The 17,960-nt window shown below is 32.1% G+C and overlaps 2 protein-coding genes across 2 annotated transcripts; one reads left to right on the top strand and one right to left on the bottom strand.

The window, feature by feature from the left end:
* Window positions 1-8,522: 8,522 nt before the first annotated feature.
* LOC125844626 (proteinase inhibitor type-2 TR8-like) lies at window positions 8,523-9,057 on the bottom strand. The gene is made up of 2 exons (XM_049523940.1): window positions 8,980-9,057; window positions 8,523-8,893 (listed from the first exon to the last, which is right to left on the bottom strand). The coding sequence occupies exons 1-2, from the start codon at window positions 9,014-9,016 to the stop codon at window positions 8,670-8,672; spliced, it is 261 nt and encodes an 86-aa protein (XP_049379897.1). The 5' UTR covers window positions 9,017-9,057; the 3' UTR covers window positions 8,523-8,669.
* Window positions 9,058-14,623: 5,566 nt separating this feature from the next.
* Window positions 14,624-17,450, top strand: LOC125844624 (uncharacterized protein At4g06598-like). Its single transcript, XM_049523938.1, has 6 exons — window positions 14,624-14,742; window positions 15,640-16,111; window positions 16,185-16,342; window positions 16,437-16,512; window positions 16,601-16,727; window positions 16,820-17,450. The coding sequence occupies exons 2-6, from the start codon at window positions 15,653-15,655 to the stop codon at window positions 17,041-17,043; spliced, it is 1,044 nt and encodes a 347-aa protein (XP_049379895.1). The 5' UTR covers window positions 14,624-14,742; window positions 15,640-15,652; the 3' UTR covers window positions 17,044-17,450.
* Window positions 17,451-17,960: the final 510 nt, after the last annotated feature.

The following is a 17,960-nucleotide window of genomic DNA, read 5'->3' as shown; positions in this document are numbered from 1 at the left end:
GGGGGGGTCAAGGTAAGGTGAAAAAATGAAATTTTGAAGTTGAAAATATTTTTTAAAAACATACTTAAAATTTTTTTGGGGTGGTGGTAGGGGGTGGGTGGGTGGGGGGGGTTGGTTGGGGGCTGGTTTGAGGGTAGGGACAAAATAAATTGATTTTTTCAACAATTTTTTTTTAATTGGAAGTTGGAAGAGAGTTTTGGAAAATGTTTTCCTTAAGTTTTGAAGGGAAGTCATTTTCCTTAAATTTGAGGAAAATGAGTTGATTTGGAAAACATTTTCCAAAACATTTAACCCAACCAAACATGAGAAAATTGGAAAACATTTTTCGGAAAATGTTTTCCTTCATACCAAACACACCCCCAATCTTGTTCATTCGCATTTTGTACGGATTTCATACCAGTCATTGACCGCTAATTACTGATATCGTAATCTAGTATCTATTAGTGTAGTCTATATATGACAGTAGCTAAATTTTTTGTTGCTGGTGGTGATTATATGGGAGTATGGGAGGAGACTCCCAAAAACTCGTATTGGAAATTTTTTAGTAACACGATAGTGCCCATTGCGTTGCGTCGCAATGGTTCATATGATGATATGATTTCAAGCGTAATTGAGGCCGGTGAGTTAGCCTGCGAGCCAAGCAACTTGGTGATAAGCTATCAAATGAATGAGAGGGGAAAAATACATTTCACATTAATGACAGACATGTGAGCTTGTACATGATGGATATTGCTGCTGATGGTTCTAGACCTATATTGAGAATAAATTTCATTGCGAAGTCTCCGATTGAACCAACAAATTCTTTTAACAACAACGACTCGGTTGAAAATGAGAACTTGGGTGATCAACCAAATGAGAGTTTTTGTGATCAATCAAATGACAACTTGGGTGATGATTCAATGAACATGTATGATCATTCAGTGGATGTTGAAGATCAACTAGAATATACAGAAGATTTTGAACATTTTGAAGAAGTGTGGGGAAATCAGGAATAGAGATCACAATCCAACCATTATTTTTCTGATGGAACTAATTTTTACTTGTATGAAACATTTAGTACCAAGAGTGAGCTACAATTGCTATTAGCCGAAGCAGTGGCTAGAAAATCTTTTGATTTTGCTACAATGAAGAGTTGTAATAAATACTTAAAGGTGAAATATGTATCTCATATTTGTGCGTGGATGTTACGAGCAAAGAAATATTAATGTTCGGATAAATTTCATATCTACAAATATATTGGCAATCATAGTTGCGGTGTTGAACATGCCATCAGCAGCCATAGAAAAATCTCGACCAAAGTCATTGCATCGCTTTGTGTAAATTCTTATCGTGATGACAAGGGTCCAAATGTTAAAGAGATTCAGAGGACTATTTTTAATTTTTTTCATTATTGTCCAAGCTATTGGAAATGTTGGAAGGGAAGTGTGACTGCCAAGGAAATGGTTCGAGGGACAGCGGAACACGGATATTCATGCTTATCGATTTTTTCATGTATGATCAACACTCTTAATATTGGTTCTAGATATTGTATCATGGTAAGCGGGATACTCATAGATTTATGTATTACTTCTTAGCTCTTAGTGCTTGCATTAGGGAATTTTCCCACTCCAGAAAAGTAATTGTGGTCAATGACATTCATTTACATAGTAAATACGAGGGAGTATTGTTGAGCACTATTGCACAAAATACGGAGAATCATGTTTATCCAATTGCCTTTTATGTCGTGGACAAAGAGAATGATGCATCTTGGACGTTCTTCTTTGAGAAGTTGAAGGATATTGTGGTCGGTGAATCATATTTGTGTTTTATTTCTGATAGACACAAGAGCATTACCAATAGTATTGCAAAGTTTTACAATCATGCTCATCACATAATTGCATGAGGAACCTCAGTAAAAATCTTCGGGTAAATCATCATCGTGGAGATTCCCTCTATCTATACTACAACGCGGCAAAGGCATATTCTTTGGAGGAGTTAAATGATCATTTTGCGGAATTCAAGGACAAATCCCCCGAGGCAGCCATCGTCCTTGAACATGAAGTTGGTTTTAAAAAGTGGAGCAGAGCACATTTCCCAAGTAACATGTATGATGTGATGACCACAAATATTGCCGAGTCACTCAACGCTATATTGATAGACGAGATAGAGTACCTCGTGGCATTCATAGTTAATTCGATTGCTAAGACATTTGGAGAATTGTTCAGGGAGAGGCATGCACATGTCCTTAAATCAAAGGGTAGTAAAATGATGCCAGCTGTCGAACGGATCGCAAGAAAGAAATGATCGAAGGCGACTCCTTGTATGTGGAGAACATAACTGGGGATGACAATCAATTCACCATGTTCGACGCAGGTTCTACTTCCATCGTGAACCTACTGTAAAATTCATGTTCTTGTAGGGAATATTACTTGGTCAAGATACCGTACGCTTACGTAATGGCTGCTTTGAGATCGAAGCATGATGATTAGTATGGTACGAGCATCTATGAATATTCTTCGCCTTTATATAAAGCTGAAACATACCACCTTGCTTACTCTGAATCTATTAATGTTGTCCCTATCGAGTTGGAATGGTGTGTGCTAGAAGAATTTCTAAGCATGCATATTCTTCTACTCCTTGTCGATACCAAGCTTGGAAGGAAGAAAAGAAAACGTGTCAAGGGTGTCGGTGAGAATTTCAAGAGCAAGAGGAGGAACAAATGTTCAATTTGCAAGATATTCGGACATAAGAGAACCACATGTATAGAAAACAACAAATCTTAGATGGATTTGACTAACTTTATGTTTGTAATTAAGCTAATGGAGATCTCAAGCTACTGTTTATTTTGGACCCCAACATTTTGGTCAATTTAATGTCAATTATTATCGAATTTACTCATAATATAATATAGATCAATCAAAAGATGACATACATTTTGTACACTGTCTATTAATGTTTATTATTGAGTCCACTCATTGTGTATTAAGGTGTGTATTATTAATATATGGAAATTTATGATATTTGTAATGCAATGATTTTAATGTATGCATTAGAATGTGATTTTCTCCAAAACATTTATTTTAACATTTTTTCCCACTAAAATTATTAATTTTCCTCATGCATGATATTTTTAATGCTCAAAATCAAGCAATGCATAATAAATAACCTATGTATAACTAATCAAACATATAACTAATACAAGTCTTACTTAGAAATACACTTTACCAAACAACACCTTAAAGAATTGTCGAAAAATCAGACGACATAAAAAAAGTAGCAATTTATACTTTGTTATTGTTGTAAAACTCGGATATCTATTGTCATTGTTGGTCAAAATATATAGATAATTAAGATAGTTGATACCTTTTCATGTGCTTGGTTTAGATTGTACCAACGACATCTACACTTCAACACTAATAAGATATATACTTCTTGGCATACTTATCAAGATGAGGAAAGGCCTCACATATCCAAACATGAAATTAATAAAATAAAAAATAAATGAATAGAGGCTATGAAATTCTATATAAATATATAAGATTTTATCATAAATCAAGTACATAACTGATAATAAGTACCAGAAATGCCCAGAGAATGCCATACAAAGCATACGATGCGTTCCCTCTTTCATTATACACTTTACTCTGCTTCTTCAAATTGATTTTATTCTTCAAATACAACACTGTTAGATCAAAATACTCTTTCCCCCACAGATAACTCTTGAAGAAATCTAAATCATCCACCATCTTAATGTGGTTTGAATCCACAATCTATATCGATCATGGGTAAGCAACATCGAGTGGACGAACCAAAATAAAGAGCACTTCAACTTCTGCTCCTTATTCAATCTGGTACCTTTGATCAAACTCATCGACTTTGTAGTAGTGATGTTCTTATTCTTGGTCACCTTATAATGAAATTTCTCACATTTCTGGAGGACTTTTGTCATTTTTGCATCACAGGGGTATGCTGAGCAATTTAGCCCCATAATGAATGAAAATTCTCTTAAGCCAAAACAAGTAGACTTATCATTCACACAGAACCACTTTTCATGTAATTTTTTATTTTATTTTTTTCATTTTTCACATGTTGCAGCAACATATAATGGACCATCTTGTCCATTGAACTTGAAATATTCTGGAATATGCCTCAAGTGTCCAAAACAAGTACCTTTCAAGTCATTATAAATTTTTTCTTGAACTAAAAGTTTTCTAAAATCACGATAAACATCCTTCCTTGCTCTCATAGAAATTTTCGCTGGAAACTATCCTAACTCGTCCATCCATGTAGTTAGATTATACGACTTACGAGAGATATCTCTTGCACAAATTAGCAGGGACATATGATCATCATCCTCATCTCCAGTATCTCAGGTATCTCTACAATTCTCATCATCTTCACTATCAGCTTTTTCTTCACTAGATTCAACATCATCACTAGCCTGGACACTGGCCTCGCAGTTGTGAATCTCAGCCATTATATCATAATCCGAGTTAGACTTAGGTTCTTCAACTATAATTTTTTTCTTTTTTGAAGATTTGGAAACTTCTACAGCCTTTCGTTTCTTATTTTTAGAAGTCTTAGGAACAAATCGTTTAGCGATACCGCCTCTAGTTTTTGTCATATTGTACTATATATAAAAACATAATTTTCATATCAAAATATCGACCAGTAGACTATTAACACAAACAGAGTAGTGTTAAAAAGTATGCAAAACAAGCAGCAGTTCCAACAAGACTCAACAATGCCATTGACATAAACACCATAAAATCGACCAAAATACAGTAAAAATTTTCAAATTGATAGGCCAGATAAACATAAAAAAATAAAAAAATTCTATGCCTTATCCAAAGCAAAACATCAGTAATGATTCCAAATAAACATGAACTAAAATGGGTGAGATTTTTAGAACTTTAAGCAGATATCTAAATTTCGCTATTGCGATAAAAAAATTAAATAGGCTAAAAGTTATTGAAAGCACAATTAAACTTACTTGAGAGGAAGAAGATTCAACTAAACTTGAGGAAGAAGATTGAAAAAGATTCAACTGAACTTGGGGAAGAAGATTGATGAAAAAAAGACCCACTCCAGTTCATTTTTCAGGAACAATTATAGAATCTCACTTTTCTTTATGTTTTAAATAATGGAAGATGGAAGGTTTGTTGGAAAATGGTCAATTTTATGGAGGTTGATGATTTCGATAAAACAAGTTTATGGAAGACGAAGAGGCACTTGGAGAAGACGTTCTCTGAGAACGTTCTGAGGTTTCCTCGAAAAATGTTTACAAAATATTATTAAATATTTTTTTTATATTCCTTGGGATTGTAATTTAATTTTTTGAAGGGATGAATTTATTTAATGTTAAAGTGTTGGGATGAAAATAATATTTTATATACTTGTATTTTTATCCCCCAAGTTCTTACAATGATGAAAAGGTCCATGATCCCACAACCCAATCCCACTTTTTCACTTTTTCTAACCCTAATCCTAAACATTAAATAAAAAAGAAATCAAGCGTCTATTTCTCAAATTAAGTCTTGAGAGTGAACTCTTTGCCAATTAATCTTTGATAACTGAGAGCAAAAGGGATGAAGATTCAGGATTCCTCTAGCCTGGTAGCAGAAGCTATTGCAATAAGGAAGGATTGCAATACTGTTTAGAGAATCAATATTCTCATATCATAGTGGAATCTGATTCTCTAGCAATGGTGAATATCATTAATGGAGTTTGGGATACACCTTGGAGTGTGACAATGGAGGTCAACTCTATTAATTTGATGCGAAGTTCTATATCTACAACATTCCTTAAGGGAACGAATGCTCTTGCAAATATTTTTTCTAACTGCGTGTTTAATTTTGCAAGTACCTTTGAGTTTAAGAATTTTCAAGAGGAACCACATGAAATGAAGAATAAAACTTAAAACTCGCTAGAATCCAATGTAAGGGTTATGACGGATGGGACCATAGACCAACAAATAGTAATAGAAGCTACTGCAAGACATTCAGTTTACCAGATAGATCAACAAGTATATAGTGAGTTAATTCATTCAAATTAATTTTCAGTCAAAATAAGTAGCTTTCCGTGAAAGATGCATAATATACAGGTTGATGCTTATACATAAGTTTCTCTTGAGTTGGAAAAGAAGTTCTATTGGTTTTAAATGTCACACACCTGGTGAGAGCATATAGGTATTCTAATGATATGAAACCAACACTCAGAAGAACCCGTGTAGAACACACACCTGAAAAGATTGTGTAACTTCTTCACAAAGCTAGAAAGCACAAAGTCTCTTCTAACCGCTTGTAATAGGCAGTTACTTGGGTAGGTTTCTCTAACTTCAAAAACTTAAAATTTAGATGGTGGTATTAATCCATATGTGGGATTCAACCCACCGAATCTTAGGCTACTGAATAGAGAAGCTAATTCGAGAATCTATCAACTATACCTGGGAGTTTGAGGACAAACAAAGAAAAATCTCCCTAGCTCAAGTGGGGGTAAAGTTCCAAAATCTCAGCTGCAACTGTACATAACTTGTAAATCTATCTACATTGAATCAATTAACAAACAAAGCATTCAAGACTTTAAAAAAAATTATATATGTTATTACCTTTGTCCCAATTTATATAGTACATGTGAAATTTTGAGAGTTAATCACACTTTACTATGTTTTTCAAATATTTTAAATTGTTAATTCTTGTGATTTATAGTACTCTTAATGTAATTTCAAATAATATATATTTCTCCTTCATTCTCAATTATGCAATATGGGTGAAATTTCGAGAGTTCACCAATTTTTTAATATTCTAACTTAATTTTTAGTACTATTTTATAGATACATAACATATTAAAAATTATCTTATATTAATTGAAATGTGAAAAGATAGTAGCTTGTGTAACACCTCAGTATTAGAAGGAGCTAAATTTAGAAAGAGCTAATTTGAGATTTGTTCAAGTTAAGCTTAAGTTGTGAGTTTTAGGTCAACTTCAAACGGTCATAACTTTCAGTACATGATAATTTAGGTGGCCCATAAGATATCAAATGAAAGATATTGGAATCCTCTTTCCAATGTCATCGTGTTTTCTAAATTTTGAATTCGGATGAGGGAGATATGCCCGTTTGAAGTCAGCTTGTCCAATTAAGAAAAGTTACCGGAAATAACGAGAGGTACTTTTGTCTTTTCCTTACCCCATCAGATCTAAACGTTTTTAGTAATATTTTACGGGTCTAAACTGATTTGGGTCAGTTTTTACAACTTTAAATTATGCTTAGGGTTTTGAGATGAGTTCAAGGCGTTCGTCAAGATTCTTGAGATTTATCGAGAAATTTTGCCAAATTAAGGTATGTAAGTTTTCATAGTGTTGGGTTCGTTCACCCACATGTCAATCATGTAAATTTCATCCGTAATTTTGTTCTAAAGGTTTAATGATTTGAATTCTTGATGGGTGTTCTTGAGGTTTTGTTCTTCATGCTTTGTTTATGGAGTTTGATGAATTCTTGAGGTGAAGATTTCGATCTTCGAGGGTTGTTCTTAAGGAAAAGTGAGTAGGTTCTTGTGTACTTGTATTGGGTAAATGAATCTAAGGAAAATTTGAGGAAAACAATTGATTCTAGGAGAATTAGGGTCAGAAATCGAGAAGAAAAATTCGTCGGGTCGTTTTGGGGGAGGGGTGGCGCGACTCACCACTGATGCACCAGGAGGGCGGGCGCGGCGCCCCTGCAGTGCACCAAGATGAGCTCTCTGAAGTTCAGGGGTTAGCGCCCCGCACCACTTAGTGCGCTAGGGTCACCTGCCCCCGTCGTTATTCCATCGTTTGACCCATCTGAGTTCTTTTAAGGTGTACTTTTACTCCTTTATGATTCTAACTACTCTAAACTACATCTAAACATCGAGAGATCCTTCATAACATGAATCATAACCCTTGAATTCATAATTCAAATTCAAGGTAGAGTTAAGAGTTAAGTCTTTAGAGTTCTTTCGAGTCATTTTGAGATGTCTTTTACAATCTTTTAAAACTTGTTTTAAGACTTGAGTACTTGAGTATGAGAATGAGGAAAGTTGAGTTTCATTTTTCAAAATGAATATATGGGAACTAAGTATTCCCAAGAGTAAATGTTTTTTACATTTAAAATGAGAGGAAACATCGATTTCCAAATGAGTTCATGAGGAGTTTTTGAGTATAATCTCTTTTAAGAGAACCTTTTGAGCAATAATATCAAAGTTTGAGGTTGAGGAAATGTTTTCAAACATATGAGTTGAGTTATATTATTGGGAGTGGTATTAAGCAACAATATGGGGACGAGTTCAAACAATTCAAAGTCCTCATAAACCATGTAGCCAACGTGGGTAGAAAAGGTCATACTTTTTAGATGATTCCTTATTGATTTTTAAGCATAGCTTAGTGGATCCACTTAGTTAAGGATGTCTTATATTCCGGCAAAGTATAAGACAATTCTAATAGCGTGGACAAGACGATGTATCATCACATAGCTCATAGTGATGGTTGTCGATCAGAGAATCTCCAAATTGAATAAGATAAACCAACACACCATTGATTAGGCTCTTGAAAACCTAGCACAAACAGTTGAAAATTGTATACATCCACTGCCACATCACACACTTGACACTCGTACATGAGATGATTATTTTAAACATAGAAAAGTACAAATACAGAAAAACAGCTACTATATATTAAGAGCTTTTGACTTTAGATTCTCCTTCACAAACAAAAGTTCCATCGGTACTGAAATAGTTGCAACCCTTTTTGCCTGAGCAACAATTGGTGCATCCAACTTTAAACTTCTTATTTCCAGATTTTGGGCATCTCCCATACTGAATAATTGGATTACAGTTACGTGGACAAGCAGGCGCTGCATCCACTTGGCTTAAAAGTAAAATAGTTCCAGCAAAAATGGCTGAATAAATAAATAAAGTCATTAGCAAATATGTTTAAGGGTTTAATGTAGAATTACCATAGATGATAAGAAATTTAAAGACTTACCAAACAAAATGAGGAGGGCAACTTTGTTAAAGGCCATACTTTCTTGTGTTTATTACCTTCAACTTGTTATATTTGAGTGAAGAGTGTGTTATCCTCTCCACCTATTTATAGCAAATTAACTCATCTATAAGGAGTAGTTTGGTTGGAAACAAATTACTTTGGGATTAATTGTTTCTGGATATGTTATCTCATTATGTGTATGAGATAACTTATTTCATCATTATAGTAAAAATGATAGAATAAATAAACCAAAAACTATCTAATACTTCCAATCAAACACATGAGAAAAATATTTTGCATTTTATTATGAAATTATTATACCTTATATATACCTCACATCAAACGATCTTATAGGTAAACCTATGCATTGATAGTGTCAATTTTTTTTTATACCATGTTGTAATAGATAACATGTGATGGTAACAAGAGATGTTTGATGGTGTTTGTCACATACTCAGTTTGTTCTACTTACTTTTCTCTTTATTTTGTTTAAAAAAGAATGATGATTATTTTTATTTTAAACAATTTTTTAATTTTAATTTTTTCACATAACATGCTAACAATGGGCATAATATTAAAAAATATTTTGATGTATTTAACATATGTTTAAATTTAAATTACAAATCTAATAATTCTTTTATATTTTCTAAATTTCATATCAAATTAAAATTATAAGTTAAACAAATTGAAACCGAGAAAAGGAGTATAAAATAATAATTGCAGAGAGTGTTTTAGTTCTTCCTTTCCACTATGCTTGGGAATCGAACCAATCTGCAAAAAGCTTCCAAAATGAGTACAATTATATCTGTATAATATAATTAAGCAATGTGGTAGGTATGACTAAGGATTTCAAAACCTGTAAAGTGGAGGTAGGTAACGTTACGATTTCAAACGCTTTGATTAAATAAAAAATGATAAATTTATAAAAGTACAATTATTTTGGTTACGATGCAAAAATATAACTCAAAATTTACGTAATAAAATTGGAGATATATTTAAGTTCAGTTAGTCAAGTAAAAATGATGTTTGACTGTCAATAGTTCGAGGATGAAACAAATAATTCAGATCGAGCTTAGGAATATTTTCAATACTACTCTCAAAGAAGAAACAAAATAGATATAAGCAGAGGCAGATCTAGTATTTGGAGGTCGTGGGTGCCACAACGTTCAAGTAAGATAAAAGGATCGATTGCTTTAATTTTGGGTTACATATCGGGTTATTGATTATTCTATTTTTTTTTATAAACAAATCGATCAAATATGCATGTTAGTAATATTTTCTTCTAGATATTCTAAGATTAGAGATAACTAAAACAATTCTTTTTTTTTTCTTTTTGGAATTATATGTCTTATTCGCTGAAACTTTGAGAAAAAAAGATTTTTCATATTAAAATTTGAGCTTGTATAAATCATCTAATAGTATTAACATAATATATTCATATTCCATTGACTTTATGTGTTGTTGGAGATATATAGTAGGGAAAGAATAAAAATTGTAGTTTCAGCCTAGTCATTTTACTTAGCAAGAATGTCGGTGAAGACCGAAAGAACCTTTAAATTAGAAAAAAAAACTCTAATAATAATATTCATCATTTTTAAAACTTAAATTTTTTTAAGACTACTATTTAAATATATTATTAACAATATTTATTTGACATTCATAATTCAGTACTCATTAATGATAAAAAAAAATAAATATGTAACACTCATATCAAGAGATTAATAATTAGTGCAAGAGAAAGTAAAAAAAAAGAAGCTAAAAACTAATTATGAAAAGGAGTCAATTTGAATTAATAAAGAATAGTAAATAAATAAGAATGAATGGAGTGAGGTTCAAACCTGCATTGGTTGTGTGGCAGACCAACTCCTTTGCCAATTGAGTTGTTCCGCATTATAGTTACTGGGTGACAATAGTAATATATATTGAATTATTATACATATGTACATATATATACAACGTTTTTTTGAGATCCCTGGGTGACGTGGCACCCCATCTGTCCATGTAGATCCGCCCCTAGATATAAGTTTTTGCAACAAATTTTCAATACTTCTCTCAAAGAACTATGATGATTTGAACTTGATCTCTATGAAAGATTTGTGCTTGTGGATCTTCTTGAAATTTATTTGATTATCAAGAAGAGTCTAGCATATTTTGATCTCTTAATGAATATCTCAAGAGTTCATGAGATATTTTAAGATTTATTTAATATCCATTGATCTTTGTGAATATTCCATGAACTTGCGGGATATTTCAAAATGCCTCTTTAAGGTATATTATAATATTACTTATATAGGCATAATCTAGGGTTTAGGGTAAAGTAGCTTCCAAAAAACTTAATTGAAATAGAATTAATCTTGTAAAATCCTACAAATTTTCAATGTCTAAATTAGATTTAAATTTCTAATTTCACTTAAAAATTAAGATACACCCAAATATTATCAAATTGATATTTTAACTAGATTCTCACATTTATATTTAAATATTTTAAAAATATGATTTTACCATATATGACTTAAGAAAAAATATGAATTCCTGTGAACCTGCAAAACCCCTGATGGCCCGAGCAAATACTTGTCCAAATAGAAATTAGGATTGGTACTTTATTGGGAAAGAGAAATTCAATCTAGTACTAAAGAATATTTGTTAGTATAGTATCTTTGAATCAATACACAACTTAATATACAATATAGTGTATAACTAATGATTGCATTAGTTATACATGCCATAAAAAAGTGTATCAAATAAGGTATTATTAATATACACACCTAATGCATGCATTATTTTTCCTAATACACTCTATCAAACGACCCCTATATTGTATGTTAAGTTGTGTATTACTAATACCAAGAAATTCTAGGTATTAGTAATATGTACTCCCTCTGTCCCAATTTATGTGGTCGGATTTCGAGATTCAAACAAGTCTATCTTTGACCGTAATTTTTTCATATATTTTTTAAACATTTTGAATTATCAATTATTGTGACTTATAGTGTTTTTTACGTAGTTTACAAATATATAAAATTTGTTTCCAAAATATTGAAGATTCCATCGCAAATTCCCGATCAAACTTAAACTGTTTGACTATCAAAAAACGAAAAGTGCCACATAAATTGAAAGAGAGGGAGTAACATTGTAACACTTGCATTAGAAAAAATAATTACAAAATTATCCTTAAAGCCTTTTCATTTTCTTTGTTGTCATACGTTTTTATTTTTATTTTAATTTGCTTTTTATTTAGTGTGGAGTGTGCGGATACAGACAATTGTGATTGTAAGAATCTTTTTATTATTGTTGTTAATAAGCTAATTCTAATACTGAAATAAAGAAGAGGCTAATTATATATATATATATATATATATATATATATATATAAAATCTATATAAAAAAAATCTCCAATTTGAAAATAATTAAAACTAAATTCATATTTAAAAGAACTACAAAACCAAATCTAGTGATATAGGCATCAACGGTACTCTATCATGTGATGCATTAACCTTCCTAAATGAGTATAATTATGTACTCCCTCTGTCCACTATTGTTTGTCATATATACTAAAAATAGTTGTTCAAAATTAATTGTCAATTTAAAAAATCAAGAAATAATTAGTCACTGTTTTCCAATTCTGTTCTTAATAATTACATAACTACCGGTTTCAAATAGTAGTCATTTTAAAATTACAAGACTACTTTAATGTGAAAAAAGCTGCTTTTATAGTTTTCAAAAAGTACAAACAATTTTAATAATGATTGACAGTAAGGTTATATTAGTCAAATTGCACCTTATATTAATTTTTTCTTAAGGGTTGTGCACGATTTTATCCTGACAAACAATAGTGAACGGAGAAAAGGAAAATAGAGAGAAATCCAATTATGAATTATCTAATTTCTATTGCAAAAATATAGCTGAAAATTTGTATAATAAATCTTTAGTCCAAGCACAATTTCATATATACAATAATATACATTTGGTATAGAATAATATACAACACTTTCATATTTCTTTTCAACAAAAATATTTAAAAATTTGATAAACAATATTATATATCCAATATAAAATAATATACAAAATTATAAGAGGCATTTATATACTTATATTGATGAAAAATGATCATGATGACACTCATCTATCCCACCAATACAGGTCAACCTCAAACCCAACAATGTGAAACAAATGTGAAAAGTAAAACAATAATAGCATAAGAGCGGAAAACTTAGTCATTCTAAATTACTCACATAACATGGTTGTCATGTGTACATGTCACTAATGTAATAATATAGAATTTGAAAGATAATACAAATCTGAATGTCTTTGTTTGTCAAATAGAACAAAACAGTAAGGAACAAGAGGGCCCGCCGGATGACAATCAACTACCTCTGAATGTATCCTCGAAAAAGATGAAGGAGAAAGGTCACACAGGTCCGGGCTCAGAACCTACACAAGTATAGAAGCAAAGAGTGAGTATCAAACAACACGGAACTCAACAAGTAACCACTTAAACAAAGCAAAACTAGCTGGAATACGAGTACTCCTTTCATCCCAATTGAACCACCTCAACTACTACCTTCATGCATAGAAATCAGCCAGATTTAACAATTTTAAGATACAAAGTTCTCAAGGTTTAACAATCGCAGTCCAATAGTTACAGTTCAACAATCAATAAATATCAAGTATGTCAATCATAGGTATCAAGTAGATCAATCACAAGTATCAAGGAGTCACCAGAAAAATAGCACCAAAATATTTTATAGGGTAAACGCAAGATGATGAAACTATATCTTTGTCATCCAGAACACACTACGAAGACTCTATATAATGATGAATTTGTAGAAAACAAGCTACTTAATATCGAGAAAATTAATAACATGTCACCTTACCCAGTAAGTGAATCAATTTAAATGTAATCACAATCCAAAATAATTTACTTAATAAAGAAAGGCACAGTATAATCCGATCGATAACATAAGTAAAATAATTTCAAGGGAATATAATATAAAATTCTACTTTACACTCTTTAAGAACTAGTGTCACAAATTATGAACAATTAAAAATGAAATATACAATTCTGAATAATCCTACTGAATATGAAACAAACAATATATGTTATAGGAATAATTTTATATTCAAGACAATTCATTGGCACTGTTACAAATTTACCGGAATTATTAATTGTTTTGTTATAGAAATAATTTAATACTTTGATTTACTACACTAATTAGTTATAGGATGAGTTTACTAGCTACTTTGTTTAAGTTGCTATTTAAAATCATATGGTTAATAAAAGTTTTCGAGACAACTTTTCAATCATATATGTTTATTCTTGTTATTGCAACAAACAAAAAAATATACTTAGTTATTTCGACTTTATACAAGTTTAAGTGTCTACTTGTTCACACCCAAAATTGAAGGACATAAATATAAAATAATGTCAAATTAAAAGCCGCGCGCATATATATATTATGCCTAAAGGGAAACAAAAGAAAACGAATAAAGAGAGAATAATTGATTATAAATGAAAATGATTATGTTTTGTTGATAATAGTACAAAAACGTGGTGGGATCCCTTTCCATTTGGTTACGTAAAGTGCGGTCTTTCTCTCTTTTATGGTATTGAGTTTCAAGAAGATGACAAGAGGCTATTGAATCAAACCAAAAAAATCAAAAATCAAATGCAAATGAACATAAAGGTTTGAGGACCAAAGTGTGGGGTCTCTCAACTTCACCTCTTCTTTGAGACACCCCCCTTGGGGCTACCTCCCTCTTTGGTAATTCATCTTTGTTTTTTGATCCATATTGTTAATAGGCTTGCTTTTATTTTCGTAAGAGATGTGAATTGTGTCCATTTGATCGAGGACATTCGATAAAATTGGAATGATACAAGAGAAGAATTGTGAATTGTTTATTTATTGTGAAATTTCATGCTTGCTTTTGATCACTTGATTTGTAAATGGTTTCTTTGAGTTCTATAAAGCATTTTTGCTATTTCATTAGTGTCCTTTCATCCTCAATGTGAGGGACCATCACGTAATTGAGGATTCAAAATTTAGACGTCGTAAGTTGGAGAGTGGATATCTACTTGTGTGTCTTTTTTCTTTGATTAAATTTTCCATGAGAAAAAGAACCATCACCCCTATGTTGTTAAACTCAACATTAATTAGAACAAATCATTTAGATGATCTTAACCTATACTCTGGTTTAAGTGTGTTTGTAACTCCTATTTTATCTTCAAATTTGGATTTTTTTTTAAACCTTTTTTTGGCATCTCAAGATTTGCATAGAGCAAAATTAATGGGCATTTGCTTGTCTTACTTTCCTTTTTAATCTCTTTAAAAAAAGGATGTCTCTTTTTTTCATTTTTTTTGCAACACTTTAATTTTAAATTTTCACATGACATGTTTAAAATCACAAGATCAAAAGACATTTTGATACGTTCTACATATTTTTAGTTTAAGATCATAAAATATAAGTCTTCATACTTTCTTAAACTATGTGCAAATCAAGTCAAAATCAGACAAACAAATTGTAACAAAACGAGTATTTGTTATTCCAAAGGCATCCTTTTCTATTTTCCTATCCATGTAGCAAACAAATTGCCATTTAGAAGGTATTCATAGTAAGCCTTTTATTATCAATTAATCACTTCAAACATTGATCCCTTGCAGATTTTCATTAGAAATGGAGAGTTTAAATGGTTCATCAAGCTTGAAAAACTTCTCCTTTTCGAACAAGCAGTCGATTATGGACTCTACTTCTCCCTTTCTCCAGTCCTATGTAGATTCAAACATGGATGGAGCAAAGGGAAAAGCAAAGCCAACAGAGGGATCGAGTCATCATCATCGGTGTAACTCCGAGAGCTTTCTTATAGAGGAGCAACCTTCTTGGCTCGATGACCTTTTGAATGAACCTCCCGAGACAACGACAGTTGTACACAAAGGTCATCGACGTTCAGCAAGTGATACTTTTGCATACTTAGGAGCAGCTGCAGAGAGGCTAAACACATGGGAAGAACCTAAAAATAAGAATGTAAATATAGGAGCTTCTTGGGGTTCAGTTAATTATGTGAGTTACAAAGATTTGAGTGCAGTTCCCTATGAAACCAAGCCAAATTCTTCCCATGAACAGAAATTTAATAAGGTAAATTAGCTACACATTTGAATACTCGATCCATACATTTCTGATATTAATCAGAGGCCTTCCATCTTTATAGGCTGCTCAGGAATTGAATGGTGCACCATCTGTGTCCCATGAGAAGCATAACATGAGAGAGATCAATAATTCGAAAAACCAAGAGGGCTCTAGTGAAAGATCAAACAATGCACAAGCCAAACATTCCATGTCCAAAGCAGATGCAAAACGTGCTAAACAGTAAGGTTTCGTTTCAATGTCATCAATTTTGTTGCAAAGTACACTGCTTGAGAACATTACAACAAATTGAAGTAACATATAATTTCTTATATAGGCAATCTGCTCACCGATCACGTGTCAGGAAACTTCAGCACATAGCTGAACTTGAAAGAACAGTTCAAGCTTTACAGGTAGAAAAAAAATACAAGACTCATCATTTCATTTTGTATTTGTACTTCAGGTAGAGATGTAACTTATTTCTATTTGGTGACATTTCAGGCAGAAGGATCTGAGCTTTCTGCGGAGCTTGAATTTGTTGACCAACAAAATATTATACTAAGCATGGAGAATAGAGCGCTGAGGCAGCGTTTGGATAGCTTATCACAGGAGCAGCTCATCAAACATTGTAATGCATCTTCTTTTTCTCTTTTTTAATGTTGCAATCATACTTTCTAATTGTTTCATAGCAAAACTTACTATGATGTTTGATTGATGCAGTGGAGCAAGAGATGTTGGAGAGAGAGCTCACAAGGCTACAAACTATGTATCAGATGCAGAGGCAACAAATGCAACAACAGCATCAGCAGCCACAACAACAGAATCACTCTAAACATCGTCGAAACAAAAGCAGAGATCTTGAAGCACAATTTGCCAACCTGTCAATCAAGAACAATGAAGCCAATTCCAGCAGGGTTCAAGTGACTGGTTCAGTCCGGATGTAAAAAGAGACTCATTCTTTTCACAACCTACCAAGTTGGTTGAATGTCTCTTATCTTTTTTTTCCCCCCTTCAAATATCGCGATTTGGTATTACTACAGAAACTTTTTAGACTAAAAAATATTTGATCCACGACATATCGGGGCCTGTAAAGATTATTGAGAATCCTGCCCTGCATAGTATATTCTTAGGCTTCTACTTGTTAACAGCCTAGTCCTGACTGAACTATAGGCCTCTGGAGTTTAAAAAGGAATTGTGCAGATATAGTGGTGAGGTTTAATTGTTGTAAACTGTGACTATGGTGACCATCCATTCTGCTTTCAGATGTCACACATGTGACATGATATTATGCATAGTAGAGATGGTTCTTGTATTAATGCAGATTCCAATAAATTTCTGTTTGTTCTTCAAACACGATGTTGATGTTGTCATTTATCATTATGGTGCGTCTGTCTGATCATGTCATATTCACCTTCACATCTTTGCAACACGGAAAAAGCCTCCATCAGATTTGCGAAATACTTCTAAGTCCTTCATTTGAAAACTAAGGAAAATAAAGTTGAAAGGGATGGAAATCATAAAGGACATATAAATGCCCTCAAGTTAGTGATAATTCTCGTCACTTAACAATATATATAGGTATATATGAAAGTAATCTCATTTAGGGGTGTGTCGGTTTGGTTATATTGATTTGGGTTTATCGATTTTCAGTTTTAAATACCAATAATCAAATCAATAAGATATTTTTTTTATCGATTTTGGTCCGTAACGGTTCAGTTTTGATTTAATCAATAAGAAAATGCTTAAAAAATAAATATATGTCTTCTCCAATAATTTGATGCGACAAGATAATTAATAATGTAACTTTACAGAACGCTCATAAAATAGAAACAATATAACTAACATGAAAATTACTATACAA

This window comes from Solanum stenotomum, chromosome 11 (genome assembly GCF_019186545.1).
Source record: "Solanum stenotomum isolate F172 chromosome 11, ASM1918654v1, whole genome shotgun sequence".
NCBI classification, from domain to species: domain Eukaryota; kingdom Viridiplantae; phylum Streptophyta; class Magnoliopsida; order Solanales; family Solanaceae; genus Solanum; species Solanum stenotomum.
The sequence above is the reverse complement of the archived record's forward strand: the minus strand, read 5'-3'. Positions and strand labels throughout refer to the sequence as shown.